Source organism: Serinus canaria, chromosome 3 (genome assembly GCF_022539315.1).
Source record: "Serinus canaria isolate serCan28SL12 chromosome 3, serCan2020, whole genome shotgun sequence".
Taxonomy (NCBI): Eukaryota; Metazoa; Chordata; class Aves; order Passeriformes; family Fringillidae; genus Serinus; species Serinus canaria.
This window is the reverse complement of record NC_066316.1, coordinates 71937788-71959718: the sequence shown is the minus strand read 5'-3', so window position 1 is coordinate 71959718 and position 21931 is coordinate 71937788. Positions and strand designations below refer to the sequence as shown.

At 34.4% G+C, this 21931-nt stretch overlaps 1 protein-coding gene across 1 annotated transcript in view; it reads left to right on the top strand.

Annotated features, from left to right (window-relative positions):
* GRIK2 (glutamate ionotropic receptor kainate type subunit 2) overlaps positions 1–21931 on the top strand; it is a 347786-nt gene that overhangs the window by 101023 nt on the left and 224832 nt on the right. The window contains exons 3-4 of the mRNA XM_050972903.1: positions 15007–15174; positions 19099–19356. Coding sequence (XP_050828860.1) covers positions 15007–15174; positions 19099–19356 — 426 coding nt within the window. The remainder of the gene's footprint in view (positions 1–15006; positions 15175–19098; positions 19357–21931) is intronic.

The following is a 21931-nucleotide window of genomic DNA, read 5'->3' as shown; positions in this document are numbered from 1 at the left end:
ACAAGGATGGGCAAAAAAAAGGATGCTGCAAAACAGCAAAATTCATGGTAATGTAAAGACCTAAATGGAAAAAGAAACCAAAGAAGGTCAATCATGTTACCCTTTGACATAGAAGGAATGTGTTGGGAGCCTAGAAGTGAAAAAATATTGCTGCATTTTGACCATCAAAATATTAAATATAATTTTCTTTGACCTTTTTTATTCCATTAATTTAATAACATATTTCAGCTATACTGTGTGGCACTAAAGGTAAATTTATTAAGACCTTTATCTGTCAGCTGTGCTTGAGAAATACTAAATATTTTATACAAACTATATAACTAGCGAACAAATACATCCTCTCATAAAAAACATGAAATGGAGAAAATTTAAATACCAGATTCAGAGAGATCCTCTCTCAGCATACAAACCACCTGTATTACATGAAGCTGTCTCATGCAAATATCACAAGTTCACACCATCAGAAAGAAGAAAAATTCCTCAGCTTCAGAAAGAAGACATATATATCTTGTAATGCTACTGGATATAAAGCCACCTCAGGTGATGGCAACCTATATCCACTGTCTGCAGCACTGAAACCTCCTTCTTGTTTGTTTTCCCCAATTCATACCTCTGCAAAAAAAGTGACAATTAGCACTGAATACTTTAACACTTGCAGCAAGTAAGGCCCTCTAGTTCTTGTGAGTGAGGAAACAGTGAATAAGAAAATGGTACCCACCATCTGCATGACATATATGTTTTTGCAGAATTCTACCTTACTTCAAGCTGTCTCTTTACCAGGTTGAATTATCCTTTCCTGTTCACTCATTATGTGAAATTTATCATACAGTTTGTTGCCATCCTCTTTACTTTTTCCAGATCTATTACATAACTTTTGAAATGAGCAGGATTTGGTTCAAGGTTCAGATACATAGGGGTGCCAAGTACCCAAACTCTCCTTTTAGTCAAAGGAAGTCAACAGACAAAACAGGCAAACTGATAAGCTGGGGAGGGCTGGCTAAAATGGAGATCTATTTGCATTTCAGAGAATCCCACATAAGACATGAGACCTGGGGAAAGACGCACTCATTTCTGTGGCAGAGGCCAGGAGGGATGGCTTCAACAAGATCAGCATATGTGAGCATAAAGTATTGACTGTGCTCAGGTCAGCTGTTCTGCCAGATCAAATGAGAGCAATGGGAACTTGTCTTCCTGGCACACCTATTGCCTTCTGCACCTGTTGGCTTCTACACAAAACTGTCTGAATGTGGAACTTCAGTCACCCCTCCTGCTCTGCCCAAACCCCCTCCCCAGTGGAGGGGATTGAAGCTATGTGCAGTGTGCAAGGTATTGTCATGAAAGTAAAGCTCCCACCTTATGCACTGTTACAGAGTTTAACTTTCAGTTGACTGTTTTAACCCTCTCTCCCTGTTTAATTGCTGATATTTAGACTCTTTTCCTTAGGAAATCGTTGTTGGGATTCTGTCAATACTCTACCTCTTTCTAAGTATGCTTCCTTGCTTGAATACCTGAAAACAGAGGTTGTAAAGGTAACAGTTGTGAAAAGAGCTGTGAAAAAGGCAGCTACATATTCATATCTATATGCTCACATGCCTGAACCAGAATAATTGTCAGTGAAGATACAATTTTTTGTTAGGCAATAATAAATTCAGTTGTAAGATTTGGATTAATTAAAAACACATTTTATATTTATGATAAATAAAAATATTGTTATTATTTATCATATAAATAATTCATGGAACTTTTTTCCCTTTTAAAAAACTTGTGTTCTTTGTGGAGGTGTTTGGGGAAAGAAAAAAAAATGTTCTCAGCATGGGGAGACACTGATTGTACCAGATGAAAAAATAATTAATGTTTGAACCATGTAAACTAAAAAAAACTATGGCCAGTGAGATTACTTCAGTTGGTTGGAGCATGGTGCTAATTAGGCCAAGATTGTGGGTTCCTGTATAAATCACTGTATAGGCCACTCACTTAAAAGTTGGACTCAGTGATCATCGTGGGTCCATTCAACTCAGAATATTCTGTGATACTGCCTGGTCTTCTCTTACAAATGCAAACTTTCACTGTGGTCAAAGTAGTTTAAAGCATATTAGATTTTTTTTAAGGATATCATTGTAAAAAAGGAAAAGGAAATATTCTGGTCATGGATTATGGTATTCTGGTTAAAGATGTATCTGTTTGGCCATGCATTAGAAAAATATATGAAGAGGGAATAAAAAAAGAAGAGTTTCTTTGCATAAGATAACAGTTAATATTTAATCCAAATACAGGATTCAGATAAGGGAGGGTACATAACTCTTGTTTTCTGCCAAAACAACTTTTCATTTTTCTCAAGAGGTTTCTAATTCAGTAATTAAGACATAATTATCAAATTAGTGAACAGCATTTTAGAGCATAATTGTCATATTAGCTAATAACTTCTTAGCATCTTGACTCTTAATAAAACAAAATGTCTGCATCTAATTGAAGATCAATCTAAACCCAAACTCTGGATACCTCTGGTGCTGAATTTCCACATATGGATGGAAACAGAGTGAAAGTATATACTGTGAAAGGATCGTTTGCAAATTGCATTTCAGTCATCAGGAACATAAACACCATCCCTCTCATGGAAAAGATTAATTGGGTAATCATTGAGAAATACAAGTGACAGTCAAATTTATTGCAAATTAGAAAGGAGTGTAAGGTATTCTATATCTCTGTGCTTCAGATCAAATGTTTCTACCTTCTGCTTGTGTATGACACTTTCCCCCAGACCCTCCAATAATAATACTGCAGGCTGTGAGTTAAACACTGCTGGTTTATCACTGGAGACTTGAATCAGGATCTGTGATATGCAGCATCCTGAAACAGACCCTCTTGAGCCTCATTAGATATTTTTGCTTCTTTACTTCAGGGGCCCAATGGAATCTGTTCTTCACAGGAGTGTGTCATAAATTATTAGTTTCTGAAGCACTCAAATTTCGTATACACTGTCATGCTTTTTATTGATATTTATCACATTAATTGAATGACTTTAGAAATATGAAACTGTGGCAAGATTTCTGCATTTGATGTTAAGACTTAGAAGATAATTTAAATTTGTATTTCTATTATTTATGGAATTGATACAGTAAATTTTCTTTTTTTTTTTTTTGTCTTGGAGAGCCATGTCCAAATTTCTTTTGCTAGGCTTGTCTGCATTAGTCATATTGAGATTTTATTATCTTGGGTCACATTACAAAGTGTGTAAGCTTCACTATTGCTGTAATTTATGAAATAGGCAAGTTCAAGAAATCTGAACCAACATATTTTTAAAACTAAAATTAAATCTGCTCAATTTGATGGCAGAAGCACCTTATATCTCTGCTTTTGAAAACAGACTTGTTTTCAATTTTCTCTTTTATCAACACTAACACTTTACAATAACACTGAAGATCCATCTCTTTCTTACTTCTTGGCATTTTTATCATCAGTACCTACTATTATTTTGTTGGTTGTACTAGCTTGTTTCTGCATTCAGAGGACATCCCTCCCCCCTTGCCCTTTATTTTTCCTTCCATGGCTGAAGAATCAAAAAGATAATCAGTGAGAGAATACAAGAATACCCATTTTTTGCTGTCCAAGTTCATACATCAGGGAGAGAAATAGTGGAGATTTTTCTAAATAACATTCAATAACCCACACTGGTCTTCTGAAACTTGTTTCTAAGTATCTAGAGAAGATACACTGATGGTAGTAAAACCCTATTTTAACAAGGGTAGCAGTACTGTTGGCAAAAGTGATTTTGATGAGATTGTTGATAAGATGAAAAGATAATGACTTAATTTCTAAGCAACTCTCTGATGTAAACATTTTTTGGAAACTGAACATTTGAGTACTGAAGTGGAACATTTGTAGTTTTAATAGTGTTTGTCACATTTAAAACTCATCCATCAGTCTGATTTTGAAGGGTTTTCTTTTGTTCTTGTTTGGGGTTTTTTTTAATCTTTGAAGACTATTATAAATTTTCCTGGCATTTCACAACATTTCTATACCAGTGATTTCAAATGGTTCAATTGTAATACAGTCAGAAAACATTTTGGAAAGAAGCAAAAATGCCTCAGGCAGTACTGAAGAAAAGCCATGTTTCAGTGACTTTCAGGGCAAAATGGAAACCATAATCAATTTCAGTTAATGCATTGTAATATGGCAGCTGTAGGACATAGTAATGAATTACTATTAAGTAAGGAAAACATGATGCAGCAAACTAAAAATTGGAAAGTATTTTCTTGAAATATAAAAACAATGGAAAAACCATTCTCAATTTATACAAATACTAAAGAATAGGGATTGTTCATATTCAAAGTTCATACCACTCATAGAATTGTATTGGTACTCTGCATCTGTTACACAGATGTATTTATGTGCATATATATATATATATATATATATGTAGTCTAGATATATCTTTTGTCCTTTTTCTTTTCCCCTTTTAGATAATAAGAATTGCTTCAGGTTACTGAAGGATTCTATGCATGGAAATGTTGAGAGAAGGAAGAAGAATATAAAAATGCAGTTTTTGAACTTGCTTAACTCACTCAAATATCTACAAACCCCTGATCATTTAAATATTAAGCATTAAAGGAAAACTCATCCTAAAGCTGATGACAACCATTTAAACATTTAATTTCTGAAGAAGATTCAGAACACAAGGGTCCAGTTATTAAAGTTTCACTTACTTTAATGATGGTCACAGCATCTGGCAGGCCTTAGGTTGGGCTTTTTTTTTGTTTATCCATTTGCAAGATTCAAATTTTAGTCTTTTGTGACTATAAATGAACTTTCTATTGGCTTTCTTTAATGCCCAAAGTCATGGCAATGAGTATTCTTAAAGTTTAGTTTAAGAAAGAAATGGATTTTTTATGACATCTTCTAATTTAAGCTTTTGTGAATACTTTTAAGAAAAGTTTTTTTCCTTTATATTTTTGGAAAGAGGAAATGGACCTTATTTATTTTGAGGTTTTAGATACACTTAAGTGTGAGAATTTGTTTTTTTTTTTTCCTATTGAAAAAAAAAGAAACATATTTTGTGATTCTTATTTGGTGGATCCTGCAGCGTTTGGTGTGTGCTTTTAAATTACTTGCTTGGTCTTAGTAGAGTGAGTGAAATTACCTGGATAACTGGGATTTGACCCTGAAGGTACTTCTGGCTAGCACATGCTGATATTTGATGTTGAAGATGCATTAGAAATTACCTAACCAGAAAGGGCAAGCAGAAGGAGACCTGACCATATGACACCAGTCTGTTGAGGTGCACTGGTGTTGTGGCAGGAATCAAAGAATTGAGTAGGAACGCAAGTTGGAAGCTAAGGCTGGGACTGTTAATTACTCAGGAAGAAAACCTGAGTCCTTGCCCTGAATTTGTCTCCCATTTCAGCATTTTCTACAAGAAATTGATTGGATAAGAAGCAAATAATCTAGAAATTGTGGGATGGCTCTTCTTTTACAACTAGCAGAGGCATATAGAAATATAAGATAATTTTAGGGTTGCTCTTGTTTTTTGGTTCTTGCAAACTGAAAATTCCTACATGGTAGCCTATCTTCAGTCAAAATTTAAAATCACCTTATATGTAAATGTGGTGTCTGCTGGTTAGGATGTCATTCTGAACACTGTGTATAATGGATTTTGTTTTCTGCTTTATAGACAAATGCTTCAACAAGTTTGGTTAAAAAACCCCCAATAATCACATAATCACAAGCAGGATATTTTCTTGAGGTTTTCTTTCCCTGTAAGCTGCAAATTTAGCTTTTACTAATTGTCTTCTGACTTCTTTGAAGTTTAGGCCCTTTTCTGTTTCGTCTTTAGATGTTGAGAGATCCGAGCATGAGAGTCTTATAAGGCAGTATAAGAAGTGTAATCTCCACCTGCTTGGATATCTTTAGTTCCTGGAAAACCTTTCTGCTTTCCAGGAATTTTGAAGTGATTTCTGGGAACTATTGAACCATGGTCTCTGTGAATTTCCTCTGAAAAATTAGATATTTGACTTTTCTAAGCTCTGCTTGAAGGATTGTGGTAAAATTTGACATTCTTTCCTGATTCTTGTTTACCTTATTAAGGCAAAACTGAAAAAAAACCACCTTCAAACCTATGAAACACAAAAACCCAAACCAACACAAAAAATCCCCACATTTTTCTACAGCTTATGCCTATGGACATATTAGTAGCATATACTACAATATTGTAGGAGTTAAGTTCAAAATGAATTTACTTTTTTTGATGTTATTTCTTATAAGTGAGTCACTTTTATTTTAAAAGCAAGTGAAAACCTGGATACAATTTCCTTCATTGTCTGTGTATGGTTTGGCTTCTCAAATGAGATTCCAGACACAAGCTAGCATTTAAGAAGACAAATAGCCTGTGGCATAATTGAAAATAAAAAATCTGGCCTGGATGCAATAATATTAACATTTTCCTATTGTCTTTATGATGACGTTAGAGAACTGGTTGTATCAGTGTTCTAATGTATGTTATGACTCTTTCTAGAGTCATGAAATTAAATGGTTTATGATTTGTCTATCTTTAGACCTATAAGTAGGGAATTTAGAAGATGGTAACTGCCCAGTTAGTAGCCTATTTACAGATGTAAAAAATTCATGAGGATCAGTGTAAGATTATTTCTGTAAAATTTAGGCATTTAAATTTGCATATTATCTTCTTTAAAGAAGTTTTGGAGAAAAAAGTTTTCTTCATAAATATTGAGAAACTTTTCATCTGGATATTGACTGTCTCTAGAAAAAAAAAAACCAAACAAACAAGGGAAAGAAATAAACATGTTGTTTTAAGGTAGTTCAAAACATTTTGTTACCCAAAGTAAGGAAAAGCACGTTTTATCAAAATCTCCTGAGGCTTTTTTTTGTAGTCAGACTTAATTTATTACTTTGTTTCCTTTTGTTACTGTGAACCATGAGAGGCTAATTATTATGTGAGTGTGATAATTACCCTGATATTATCAAGTGTATTCTGTAACACATTGCTTAGCATGTCAGAGAAAGATACTGTACATCCCTTAAAGTGGGAAGAAATCTTATGGATTGTACATTCTAACATTGTAGATGAAAGTGTTCAGGTATAATTATTTTGTATGTCATCCTTACTTGTGCTCTATTGATATTCTGAGTGAAAGGAGCATTATTTGTAGAGATGCTATCAAAAGCAGTATTTTATAAGTATACTGCATATTTCAGCCTAGTAATATTTTTAAGCTGTATTTCATTTCTCAGTTTTCAAAGCATATTTGTGCTGATGGAAGGAAAGATTCTAATGTGTGCTATTTGTCATGTTTAAAATAACTTTGAGGATACTTATCATTTGTATGCACTTAACTTTTAAAACCTTTTTTTATCAGTTTTATAAGGTACGGTAAATTTTGTTCAGATGAAATCTACAGTTACTCTTTCCTCATAATGTTCCTTAATATTTCCCTACATTTAAGAAAGATGAACCAAACTCTTTCTCCTTTGATATTTGATTTTTACATTAAAAATATAAACATAACATTGACTGATTATTTAGCCTGTTCCTTACTGTGCAATCAGAAAATATACAGCTTTATTTTTCTTAAATCAGTGGACAATTCAAATAATTTTTAGGATTTCAACATACCTAAAAGTTGGCAGTTTCATGCAGCTACACTTAAATGTCAATTGAAGTATAGCTTAGATGCTGAAGCTATTAGTTCTATGCATTTTAAATAGCAAAATTTGCAGGATCCTGTGATCATGGCTTCATACACTGATTTCATGAACAGAAATTATATCCCATTTCAAAACATGTTGGATTTTCCAATAATTGTGCAATGTTGAGATGTTTTGGGATGAAATGTTTATTTTAAAGCAAATAATCTTTTCCAATATTGTGCAGGAAATCAGTAGCAATGAAACCAAACCCCTGAAACTCCAGATCCTGCTTCCTTCCTCCAAACCATATGTGCACTCAGAATGGATAAAGGTTTCTGCTGAAGTGTGCTATCTTTTTCTGCAGTGCTGTATCCACACAAAACTGGCTTCAAAGTCAAATAACCAGCATTTTCTTTGTCAAGTAATCCTTTTCAACTTTTTTCCTGTTGTGAGATTCAGAAAGCTTTCAATATAATTTTGAAAAGAAGTAATAAAAATGTGGTATTGTTGAGATTCACACAACTGTGTTTGAAATCTGTAATTCCATAAACTACATTATTTATGGAAAACCTAAAGAAGAAATCTTTTCATTCATTTTTAACATCTTGTTTGAGAGTGATTCAATTTCTTAAATCCTGTTCCAGACAGAAATAAGTGGCTAAGATGTAATTTTGCACTGTATTTGTAGGAAGCACAAAGTCTAAGCCGCCAACCTTTAAGGAGTTCTTTGAACCATCTCTGTAGCTTTCAAATCCATAACAGGACCTGAAAGAGGATTATCAGTGCAGTGCACAGCACACTTGATTAGGACTAAAATGCCTTCAGCCAGCAGCCTCTATCAGTCCCTGTAGCTCAGCACCTGCTGTGCCTCCTCCTCGCAGTGCCGTGCGTGCCGTGTCAGTGATATCGTGGTTTTTTGGGATGAGCCTCTTCAGTGCCTTCTGGCTCTAACTCTACTGGAGAAGTGTAGTCCATTCACACTTCCAAAAAGCCATCATTCCCATCTCTGCAAATGTCTATAGTGTAATACATCTTCTGAACTCTCAATAATGTGCTTTTGACTTATTATCTTCTCCATGTGGTACCTCCTTGCACAGTCATTGGCTCCAATTACCAAATGGCCAATTTTGAAATTGGAACATGACAGATAAAAGCATATTTTTTAATAGTATAATACCTGACAGAATTACTTTCATTCTGTCTTGAAACACTCTTTAGAAAAGTTGTTTATCACAGATACCAGCCACTCCTTTCTCCCAGATTTTGCAGCTGATTGAACAAAGTCTCTCTGAGAGATCATATTTTCTGAGCATGAAATAATCAATCAGAAAAAGAGATTACAATTTCTCGCATCAGATTTACATCTGGGCAGCATAATTATCTTAGAGTCAAAGTATTGACCTGAGGGGAAGGAAAAGGAAGAAAAAATCATTCCTAGAGAACTTCACATAAGTTTAGTAGTAAAATTTAAATATATTTGTATGTTTTCAAAGAAAAATGGTGGGAAAAAATGTTACTGGGCTTTAAAATAATTTTTTTTCCAGGCTCTCAGTGCCATTTTTAATGTTACTTAAGAAAGAGGTTTTCATTGTTATATTTAAAGAGTTACTGCGTCATTAAAAAAAAAAACAGTGTTCATGTCACATGTGACTGATGCTACTTTTTATAACACATTAATAAAGACCTTTATAACTGTCAGTAAATTTGTGCAGTTTGCTGCATGTTGATAATATGGTTAAAATGTTAAAAAAATTATAGCTATTAAAAGCTTGTATGTGTATGTGCAAGACCTCTATCCAATTGGTTTGATATTAGAAAAAAAAGAATTTAATTTTATATATTCAAACAAGGAAATCACAGTTAAAATTAAGATTAATGTTACTATTTCCATAACTTTGTTAATGTGAAAAATGCTATGTGTGAATGATTTTTGAATTTTTGTATCCAGGTTTCACTTTTAAAAACCACGTAAGTTTTAATTCTGCGCATATAGTTCGTACATTTGCAATATAATAGAACCAGTTATTTTAGGCTAAGTAATTTCAAGTAGTCTGCAAGCTTCATAACGACTGATTTGATAGACTATGATCTGAAGTAATTTGGCCTTCTGTTACATGTTTAAGGGTTTAATTTTTCAGAGGGCACAGACTGCACAATAGCCTGTGGCTGTAATTAGATGGCATTAATTCTCATGAAACAAACAGGTGTCTGTGACTGTACCAGAAACAAAATTATTTGATTTAATATTAGCCAGATTTTCTATTAACTTGTTGGAAGTCCTACTTGGATACCTTTGAAGCTTGCTTGAATGAGGATCTTTTCAAGTAGGTAGCAGTAGCTCAGGTTTCATGGTTTGCTGCTATTTCAGAAGTTCTCTTCCTGTGAGAGAAGGACAGATTTCCTAATAGCTCGTTCTGGAACTTCTTGTTATCTAGTGATTTGTGCAATTTTGTTCTTTCTTCATGGTTTTGTCAGGTGCTATATGGAGTTGATAATACAAAACACACAAGATGGTAAACTTCAAAGGGGACCCTGTTGTGGAATGGAAATGGAAATTTGAATCATTCAGATGGTTAACCTATTATTTTTGAAATTAGCTACTTTTGAGTAGGAAAATTTTTTTGGGGGGGATAATTTTTGCCAAGATGTGTAACAAGTTTACTTTTTCCCCCCCTGTAGATGTTGTGTTTAAGAAAATTATTTGAAAACTGGGGGAAACAGGATGACTTGTAAACAATAAATGTCAATTCTACTACAATATTTTGATAGAAAATGCAGAGCTTTTCATTTGAACAATTTCATGACAATTTTTTTTGGACTTGTATAATTATGAACTATTTTAAATTTTCTTTTTCCTTGGAAAATATTAAGGACCTCTACATTATATCCTTTTTGGTAAAATATTGCTATCCTTTTTTCCAATTATTTGTGTTTCTGAAGAAATTGTTATTCCATCAGTATTACATTGATGATTGATTTTTTCCTATTTCTTATGGTAAAAGAACTTGGTCATATAAAAGTTTCTTTTAATAGAGTCAATTGATGAAAAATCTTAATGGATTTCAGGTACATTGAAAGCAATTCTTTCATATCAACATTAATAGGAAATTTGAATTATCCCAGATATGACTACACAGATGCAGTACTTAAAGAATATTTTTAATTGCTCTGTCTTATCTGGCTTGGATTGACATGTCTGAAATATTCCTCAGGTGTTGATCACCCCAAAAAATCTAGTGAGTTTTATCTAAGTGGTTACTGTGACAGCAAAAACTAGAAGTGCTCAGCTATGCAGCTATCAGCTGCTGTACACAGCCTGTAAAACTTCATGAGCTACAGACTGAGCTGCAGATACCTGATCCCATATTCCCTAGTGCCACTCTCATAGGGCAGAGACAAACTGCCTTGTCATTAACTCTGTAAATGAAGAAGCTGTCTATGAGACTACTGAAGCAAGTTAAGAATAATATGCACTTTTTTTTTACGGCTTTTAAGTTTTCTCTTTCTACTTTTGAGGTAGAATTCAGTGGAATTTCAGGCTATTCCTACAGGATGTGCTGCTGGTTGTATCTGAGAACTGCTGTTTCTGCCTACCATGGGTCTATAAACTCTGTTAAAAAAACCCCAAGTCCTAACACCTGCATTTTTCAAGCTGTTAGACAGAGATAGGCATTGGTTTGGCTGCTTGTCCCCGTATGAATGGCAAGATTTATGACTCTTCTGTCTGCTTATCGAAAGGCTTGCAGTGCATTCCTCAATTTGATTATTAATAAGGCTATCCTGAATACAAAGTAAAGCAGCAGTAAAGAAAAGCCTGCTTGGGAGGGAACAACATGACACAGTATGCTATGACAGCTTCTGGATACCACTATGCCTTCGTAATTGAGTATATCTGAACTCTTAAGCCAATTTTTTTATTTCCCTTTCCATTTAATAATAATTAAAAAAAGCAAACTAATTAATGGATTGTCTCCCAGTATTAAGCCAGGATTTACATGACATGGTCTTTAAAAATACTCAAAGTATGTTTAATTTTTTTACCATTATTTTTAACAAATAGGAACACAATAGTAAATTTAAGGTTACTGAATAAGTTTCTATTTCTTATGTAGCAGTGAAAAAGCACCACTTAAAAATTTTCCTTCTTGTCAATGCCTGAACTCATTTATGTGTCTTTGCTGAGCATCCTGGAAACATCTAATGCATAGAGTGCCAAGTAAACTTACAAGATTTCTCCATCTGGAAAATGAGGATCTGTTTTATAATATATTTTGATATTCAGAATTCAGGCATGTGTCTGTCTGAGCTCCTGGTCTTGCCACTTGAGTTCAATTTAAACTAAATAAATATTCAACTAAACAATGGTGTGTGTGTGTATGTGCTGTATCAGCTTGGCCAAAGCTGTATTCACTACAGAGGAACCTGGCATTTTCAGTTAGTGGGACATGGAACACTTTTGAGAACCAGTTGATTTGAGTCTCTTAGTGTGAAGGTTATGATGAACCTGCCAGCATCCAAAATATTTTACCATATATTTTACTAAACTGAAATGAAAGTAACCTAGTGGATTTTTGACAACCTACAGCTTAGAAAATAGCTAGGAATCTTCAAATATATGGTCTACTTTATATTCCTCTAGGGTTCTTATTTTTAATTTCAGTGCCTATCTAGTGCAAAATGTGAGAATATTCAGGAGCAGAAAATAAGTTTCCTTCCTCTTAGCAAAATACCCTAATCATAGAACAATAGAAACAGGTTATTCTACTTCTCTTTTTCTTAGGACTGGAAATATACCCTGAAATAGACAGACCATATGATGCCAGGTTTGGGGATTTTTCATGGCAGGGATAGAGAATAAGTCAGTGAATGAGTGAGGAAATCACTGCATGGTGTATGTGGGCAATTACACATCATGGCCACTCACAGGAGATGTCATCTTCATAAAATTGTCTTACTATATGATGGACTGTCTCTAACATTAGGAGTTACCTGAATAGGCAAGGTCAAAATAAAATTTTTCTCTCTTTCTCTTTTTTTCATGCTGAGAGCAGTGGCTGAATCTTTGACAGAGAATTTCCTGTCTCAAGGATTTAGAAATCAGTATAATAAAAAACGCAGGAATAAAGAAGGAAGGTTGTACTGAGCTTCAGACACATGGAAATTAGAGAATAAATCTTCCAATGTAAAAATTTCAGGAGAGCCAAGAAACTGTAATGTTTATTTCTTTTAATTAATCCATTTAGCTTAGGATATAATTAGGATTTCATAATTGTTAGCGTGATACCGGTTTATTCAAATATATTTGAATAACTGACCTCCAGATGCCTTGGGAAAGCCTCTGAAATCATCTTAATTTTCATTTTGTTCATGTAAGTTGTCTCTGAATATCTATACTTATAATTTAACTAATTTTTGGGTTTCTGCAGCAGTTTAAAAGTATTTTCCCCAAATCAAAATAGGATACTATCCGCCTATATGTCACCATTTGAATTGCAATGCTTAGATTCTCTTTTAGCAGCACAAAAGGTTGTCTATTTGAATGTTTGCCTGAACATAGCACTCCACTAACTTCAAAAGCAGGAGGCTGCCTTTCATGTTCATATTCCATTATTGTGCAAATAAACATGATCATTTTTTGAGTTTTAAAGTGTACTGGGCTTACATATTTGCTGAACACCATCTAAGTTTCTTTGGCTTGAGCTCTGACAGTTTTATATATATATATAAATGTATGTATGTGTATATATATATATATATATATATATATATTCTATGCTCAATCAGTTTGGATTTCCCTAGATATTGATTTTTTTCTTAAGAGTCTGCCTTTCCCATCATTGCCGCTTTTCCAGTTTGAAATGACTAATGCTTAAATAATTTTTAGTCACATCTCAGTGGCAAGGGCTTGTGCTTTTAAAGTCATATTATATGAGCATATGCTCCTATGGCTCTTGCCAGACATTAAAAGGCTGATCTGTAGGAAAAAAAGGTTAACACCTCAGTTTTGTAGTGAGGAATGTGTTGCAAGAGGAAGAAGATTTGCAAAACCAAACGGCCTTTTACATTTAATATTATCAGTAAATAGTAAATACACATCTTATTGCTTTACCAACAGTTTATCTGCTTGGTTACTCACAAGACTGTTTACAAACTGACTGCAGTTTTTGAAATTTAGTTTGATCCAGTCACTGGATATTCAGATTCTGAGAACTTCTTAATGAGAAAGTAGCAGAGTTGAACGAATCTTTTTAGACAGCACAAGTCCAAGTAGCAACACTACTTTGGAAATTAATAAATACAAGCAAGGAGAGAGTGACTGAGTAACATTCCCTCCAGAGGCACAATACCTGGCTTGGAATTAGTGATCCTGTGATGATGGCCGTTGTCTGTCCGTTGGAATTGACAGGTCTCTATTAAAATGAGAAGGGAGTATAAGGATACTGATCATTTTTCTGAGGCATTCCATGTCACCACAGTAAGGACACAACTTCAAATTATTATTATTATTGTCACAGTATCCTAGGCTTTTCCAGATCCAAGAATAGATTATGTTACCTCAAAATATGCATGAATTTACATTCTATAGACTATGATACCTCATTAATGAGAAAAGTTGGTGCACAGCATTTTCTCACGAACATATTTGCTTCATTAAAGATGAAGGTTGGCTCAAGAGTGTTTTAGACATTGTTTATTATTTAAGGAATGTCCTACTCTGGTAACATGCCTTGTTTGGGGATGTTTTCATTGCAAGATAGAGGTTATGCAGGGTGTAGTTTCTTGGATTCCTGTATTTACTGAGAATGAAATTAACATCTACATGCAGTTCAGGGCAAGAGAGCAAAATCTGAACTTTGAACTCAACATATTTATCAGTTCAGGCAAACCATCATGCTAAAATATCTCTCCATTTTAATTTCTGGAGACAATTTGGGGCATCCCGGTTCTATGCTTCTTTTTATGTTGTATTTTCAGTGAACTGCCAAGTTCATTATTAGTGTATTGCAAGTAGAAAGCAAGAATCCATAAGTCTCCCTTCCACCCGCCACACACACATAGGTAGTGGAAGATCTGGAAGGGACAAATGTATACATTTCAAATTTATTTATATAAAATAGTAACAATAGTGATAGTAGCTTTGTAATAATTAAATATTATCCCTCTCCTTAAGGTAAGTTCTAATTGTGGCTGGTTTAATTATTGCTTGACTCAAAGCTCATCAAAATCATGAGTTGCATTGTATCATGTTTGTGGAATTAAATACTTCAGACTGATGAATCTTTTCCAAATGGATTATTAAAGATGTTTTTATGCCCTTTTTGCTTACCAGTGTTTTTTTTTTCTTTTTCTTTGTTCCTATACCAGGAGGCATTTTTGAGTGTGTGGAATCTGGTCCAATGGGAGCAGAAGAATTAGCCTTCAGATTTGCTGTGAACACAATCAACAGAAACAGAACTCTTCTGCCAAACACCACATTAACATACGACACACAAAAGATAAATCTTTATGACAGTTTTGAAGCATCCAAAAAAGGTAACCTTTTGCATATTTAGTTTTTTTAATGAAGGAATAAGGCTCACTTAGTTTACTTACCTGAAAAAATGTCTATCCAATGAAGCCATATGCAATGAGACTGACATTGTCACTGGCATTAAGGAGCTGCTTTATTAAAGGTTGTAATGGTAATTTCTTGACAATTACATTGCCACCTTTGTTACCACTAACCCTATCTAAAAGCTTTTCTGTTAAATATTTTAACTCTGAAATAAATTGTACTGAACATTGTGACTAGGGTGTTTCTTATACCAGCTTGTTTGGAGTGAGAAATCTCACTGTCTTCAAAATTTATCCAGCAAAATGCCAAATTCCCCCAAATTCTATTGAAACTTGGATTCAATTTTAAACATTCAATCACTTCAAATACATTTTCACAAATGCCTTTATATAGGTAATCATAGACTTCAAAAGGGGAGTAGTAGTTGCAATTTTGTGCATCTTATATCAGCATGGCATAAAAATAAGCCTACATATTAAGTCTGTGCTTAAGACTATCACTATCAGATACATGTCTTGACCTGAGTTACGCTCTTTTCTCCTAACTATTAATTATATGTTTACAAAAAAAAAATAAAGAGTAAAAAATTAAGTTTGAACTTTTTCTGTAAATTTTAAAATCTTTGATTCTCAAAAAAAAAAAAAAAAATTCCAAATTTTCATATTGCTGTACATCTAAGTCAGGGACAACAGGTACAAGTTTCTGCATCATTGTTGTACCCTAGAAAGTGCAAATACCAAAAAGTTCAATTGGTATTTATGGAAGAAAGTACAAAGTCTCATGTCAAAACTCAGTAAGACTGAATTTTGCACTGTATTAGATGCTCTTTAAAAACACTTTTTTTATAAATTGAAGAGCCAATTTCATATGAATGCTCTATGTAACAAGAAAATAAGAAGGGTGAAAGAATTGGAGGTCAGTCTGTGTTTCTTATGGCAGGTTTCTAGCCTAAATCTGTCAAGTGATCTGGTACCAGCATGTCTTTCCCAAGTATCAAGGCCAAGAAATTTCATACAATAAAGGATTTTTGGTGTTATGGTAGGCTAAGAAGAGTGAAAACACTTGATACAACATTAGAAATTATACATAAGGGAAAGCTCCTGTGGCATGATTAATGTACATGAAAGACATCTTAAAAGTGGAATTTAATACAAATTAAATATTCAGTTTAGGACTGAGGGGAAATTTTTACTGTTTTTACTATAACAGAGGATCTTGCTAACATGTTTATCTGTTTATTTGACAAATAAATAATTCAAATTCTTGTTAGGCATGAAAAGAGAGTATCCTTATTTGTGCAGAAATAGAGTTTGGTCACTGAAAGATTATTATGAAAATTTGTCATGAAAATTGGTCATTTTTCATGTATGAAAAATTATAGGCTAAATATTTGTGCCTAGCAAGATGGTTTCTTTGCAGAGTAGCATGCATGGTAGAAGAAAGAGGAAAAAATGCACTTTTAATAGAGTTTCTTTGGGTTGTTATTGTAGTGTTTTGGATGATGGATTACAGTGGGTTTTGAGAGAGACTACTCTTTCCTTTCCATCTCAGCCAACAGTGAATAAAAGTGCTGAATGTTAAATCTGTTTCTTTCATTCTCTTTTCCTTCTCACCTTCCAAATTCAACTGCTTCCTGACTCCTGCATATGCTGACCTGTGAAATCTAACGGGACATTTTCTCCCTGTTCCTGAGGGATGGTGCAGACAGCAGAGAAATTTCTCCTGAGACCTCTAATTCTTTAATTCTTTCCTGAGAAAATGCAACTACTTTTAGCCCTTACCTGGGGTTTGCTAGCCTGAATATTATGTTGCTAATTCTTGTTAGACTATAATAGCTGAAATTAGAATGACAATGTGCTATTGATTAGACATATTGAATAGAATGCATATAATTCCTTTTTCCCACTTGCATCTTGGATGAGAAAGAAACACTTTATTTGTAACTGCTTAGGCTATATCAAAATCTGTGTAATCTTCTGGTACTAATAGCTTTTTGCATCATCAATTCACAATACAGACAACTGCATTTGTGCTCACAGGTTCTGTAGTTCAGAATCAGAGGCTAAAGGTTAACACAAAATGGTTCATTTTATTATGATGGATCCAAAGCAGAATTTTAACAATGAAGTTTTAAGCATTTGACTCATTTTTGTGGTTCATTATCATGTCCATTAGTGAGCAGGCAGGCACTGCATCAAAAATAGCCTGTTTAGACCTCTTATTAACACATACTTTTGGAGTTGAATATAGATGAAATATTAATGGCTTTTCAAAGGTACTATTTGAATAAGCAACCTGAAGTCAAGAAGATATTTCCAAGCTACTGTTTCAGTGAAGAATAATGTAAATGCAACAAAATATCCCTCAACATTCTAGGAAAATTGGTATGCATCTGACAGAGCCAGTGCCATATTAAATCACGTGTGAAAGCATTGCATTATTCAAATCTCAGAAAGAGGAAAAAAAAAAGTCCATTGAAAAGCCATCTGGTAGCTATTGCTGTTGTTAGTGATCCCATTTACTGACATTTGCATAAAGCTTGTTGATTACTCTTAGGAAGGGCAATATTAGCATAAATGTTTTTTATTGAGCTAGTCATTTAGGCAACACACCGAATAGCAATGAAGATCCTGTGTGTCTGACAAGTTTATTTAAACCACTGGTGTTCTGCAGCAATAAAAAGGTGTGCCAGCAGAGTTTCTGGAATGCACTTGAAAGACTTAGCAATATTTTCATCAAGTTGAAAAGAATGTGCACAACAATTAATTTTAAATTGATGAGAAAAGCAGTGCAGCAAGATGTGTTTCTACTGCTTGTTTCCTCAGCTGTCAGGAACATTGATGGTGGAGTAACAGAATTAATCAAACCCCATATAAATACTCATGTCTAGTTTGGTTTTCATTACTTTTCTCTACCAAATGACTTGTTTTCCCAGAAGACAGAGTCTGTTTTCAGAGCTGTGTGCTTGTAAAAGTTGTTCCTGTGGTAGTGAATGAGATGGGAGCAGGGCATTGGCCGAAACTCTGGTCTTCAGTATTGGTTATTTTTTCCTGCCTTCTTTTTGGCATGTTCTAACAAATATTCAACAAAATGGTACTGGAGTGTGTTGTGGGAGATTACACAGGCCAGAGACTGCTAATGAACAGTACAGGTAGAGCCACTCTGTATCAGAAAACAGAAAGCTGAGCCACTGGAATACAGCAGTAGCATGTCAATGACTCTCAGGGCCAGTTTTATATCCTCATACAAGTATAGCAAAACTGAGAATTTCCAGTGTTTAAGAAGGGACACCGAGTTTTTTTTTCACAGACAGCAATTTAATTTCAGGGAAAATACTGGTCCTTTAATTATACTAACCAACATACCTATTTCAGATGCAGAAATTCAAATGTCCATTTTAATGAAATTAACTCTGTGCCTGATAATTAACTGTGAGGTACTTCACATGTAAAATTTCTGAGTAATTAGGACTTCAGAAGACATAGTGGTGACAGAATGAGGAGGAAGTTATCACTTAAACAACCCAGATTAGAATACTGTCCTATTTGACCTTTTTCCAAATATAAGATGCAGCTAAGCACAAACCTATTTTATTTGTCAGAACTTTTAAAAAGACACACAATTACTGGCCTTTATCACTTCCACTGACATAGAAATGTTTAATAAACATAGCTGAGCACTATTTAGATGTTAAGAGTCAGTATTCACTATTTATAATGGAAGCTTGGAAGCACATTCTGAAGTTGAAATGTATAAGTGAAAGTGTTACACAAGAAGGGAGCTCTGTCAGTAAGACACTCATATTTCTGGGAGAGCCTTTTGTTTAATATGAATTGTGCAATACCTTCTGGCACACTGCCTTTTTCCCTCTCATCATTGACAGACTTCTGTCTCCTCTTCAGCCTGTGATCAGCTGTCCCTTGGGGTGGCAGCCATCTTCGGACCATCCCACAGCTCCTCAGCCAACGCCGTGCAATCCATCTGCAACGCCTTGGGAGTCCCACACATCCAGACCCGCTGGAAACATCAGGTGTCAGACAACAAGGACTCCTTCTATGTCAGCCTCTATCCGGATTTCTCTTCACTCAGCCGTGCCATCCTTGACCTTGTGCAGTTCTTCAAGTGGAAAACTGTTACTGTTGTTTACGATGACAGCACTGGTAAGGCCAAAGCATCAGGCTATGTGCAGATCTATTCACATACACAAAGAGAGGGAAGAAGGGTGTCACTACTTATATTTCATAATTTAAAAAATCTTTAATAGTTTGTGAGAATTTTACTGGAGGGGGAGTGTATAACAAATAATGTGGACTTATTAGCATAAGTATTCTCATAAGTATGCTTCAGTTGCTGAATTCTGCGTGTTTGAGCTCACAGCTGTCAATAAATTGGTCACACTCTGTCTGTGTTTTCTGCAGTGTCTTAACAGTTGCTAACAGCTATGTCTTTTGATTTTACTTAAAACTTAAACTTAGAAGAAAAATATGCTAACTTGAAAAATGCACTAGTGTGCTCAGTGAAGTAGAAAGCTTAAATTCTGGTGCTGCTTCTGGTGTCGTGGAGTTTGAAAATAGATTCCATATTTGTTTGGAATTTTAGTATCCGTTTCTTCAGATAGAAGTGAACAAGGAGCCCTGGCTTCAACTTCTAGCAGTTGGACCAAAAGGAAGTTTGGAGTCTTGTTTTACAGATGAATTACAGGAGCTAAAAATTAACTCCTGACTTTCCAGCAGAAGTATACTAGGTTATTACCTTTCCCTTAGTCACCTCAAAATTTGTTTTGCCTTTCAGTTTCACCTTGACAGTGGTACCTTTGAAAAATGCTGTAAAACTTACATTTCATTTGAGGTCTAGTGGTGGTTAGAAATAAGGCCTTGGTTAAGAGGAAAATATCACTGTAATGATTGAAGATACAAGGAAGGTGCTTGCCAAAGAAGACATGTTAAAATCTTATGGGAAATGCTGCTAACTTCTTCCATGCTGGTGGATCTGTCATTGTCAGGAAAAGAGCATAGGGAGCCTCAAATTCTTCTCGTGGTTCATTGAACTGGAAGGCTGTTTGACGTGCTCATTACATGATGCTACTCTCTATTGAAATCTGAAATAAACCAAAATAAGATCAGGAAACAAAGTGAGGCTACCTATAAGAAAGACTAACTATGCTGGATAAACAGCAGTTACTACATCAGGGCAGAGCACCTGCTTGCTGTTCTAGCTCAGATAAGCTGCATGTGTAGCTACCAAAAGGTGAGGAGTGAGCAGAGAAGATGGTGCATGAAAGTCTTCATAACTAATCTTTTTCTTTATGCCTTTTAAAAAATTGTAGGGTAGTAACATTTAGAGGCTGCCTCACTACAAGTTTGTGGGCTGGGGTTACCAAAAGTTTTAGGAAGTCAAACTTTTGATTTAAGCTTTAAAATCAAACTATAGCTTTATAGACCTAAGGCAAGCAATATGTAGCTTGTTTTTTGTTTTCCCCTCTCTTTTATTTTCTACTTTTTTATCTATTATTGTTCTGAAATAGGAAAGGAAGCTAAATCCTCAATTTTTAACCAAATGATGGTAGAAAGAAGTGATTTGTGGCGATTAAGGTTTGTGTAAATTGGAAATATTTCACGTTTATTAAAGTCATTTGGAGCCTAACTATTTTTTCAAGAACAGGTTACCTCTTAAAAAAAAATTCAGTTAGAAAATTCATATGTTTTAATGCTTTGAAACTGCTTTGCTCAATAATTTCAAGTAATTATCTTCTGTCAAAAAAAATGTAAATCAGAATGATACTTCATGCTTAATGATCTCTTCATATCCAGAGGTATGTTGTTAACAGCCTTGATAGACCTGATCTCAATAAAGCATGTTCTGAAGCCAGGACATAAATAGAAGTGGGAAGAAAATTTAAAAAATTTTCTTGTATATATTTTGATCTCCTTGTTCTACTTGGTATTACTGTTAATATTCAAGAGAGAAAAAACCACAAACATAACCCATTTTAGAACTATTTTTAGATGAATTTTACAATGAATTAGTAGATTGAGTTATTTATTCTATTTGAAAAGCATAAAGACTTGTTCCAGGATATAATCTCTTTAAAATGCTATTTCTTTCCGGAGTGGCCAGGCCCTTTATATTACAATATTGTTTGTTCCCGTAATCTCATCTACAACATATTTTGTTTTTCCCTTGAAATCTATTTCTGTCTAAAGAGGCAGAAAAAACCCAGTCTGTTTTAAAAAAGTTATCCTCTTTTTTTGTGGTGTTTTCTGTAAAGTGAACTTAAATTGTACTTTTTAAAGACTGTCAAATTCTCTTTGTTAGTAACATCTCCTGTGGATAATTCCAGGACTTTAAAAGCGAATGCCGCTGCTGGGAAGTCCACAGCATCACTTGCCTTTGAAGTACATACAAGAACAACTCTTAACTATGAGAAGCTATTAGTCTTAAAGAAGCAGATTTTATATCTGCTGGAGTTCAAGTGCAAACTGGTGGTTTTTGAGGCAGGGGGAGAGGAACCTTTTGAAAGGAAGTAGTCACTTTATCTTGGGAAGTGGTTCTCTCCTGTCATGGGGAAGACAAATATTCAGATGTGAGTCTAGGACTGGAGCTGAATATGATGTTTCAACTAAGATTTAGAAATTGTGTTGTATGACTTGTGCCATTTAAGACCTAACTACAAATAATTAAAATGAAGGCAATGAATACAAAATAGTTATCACTTTTTTTGTCTGTTTCGTCCAT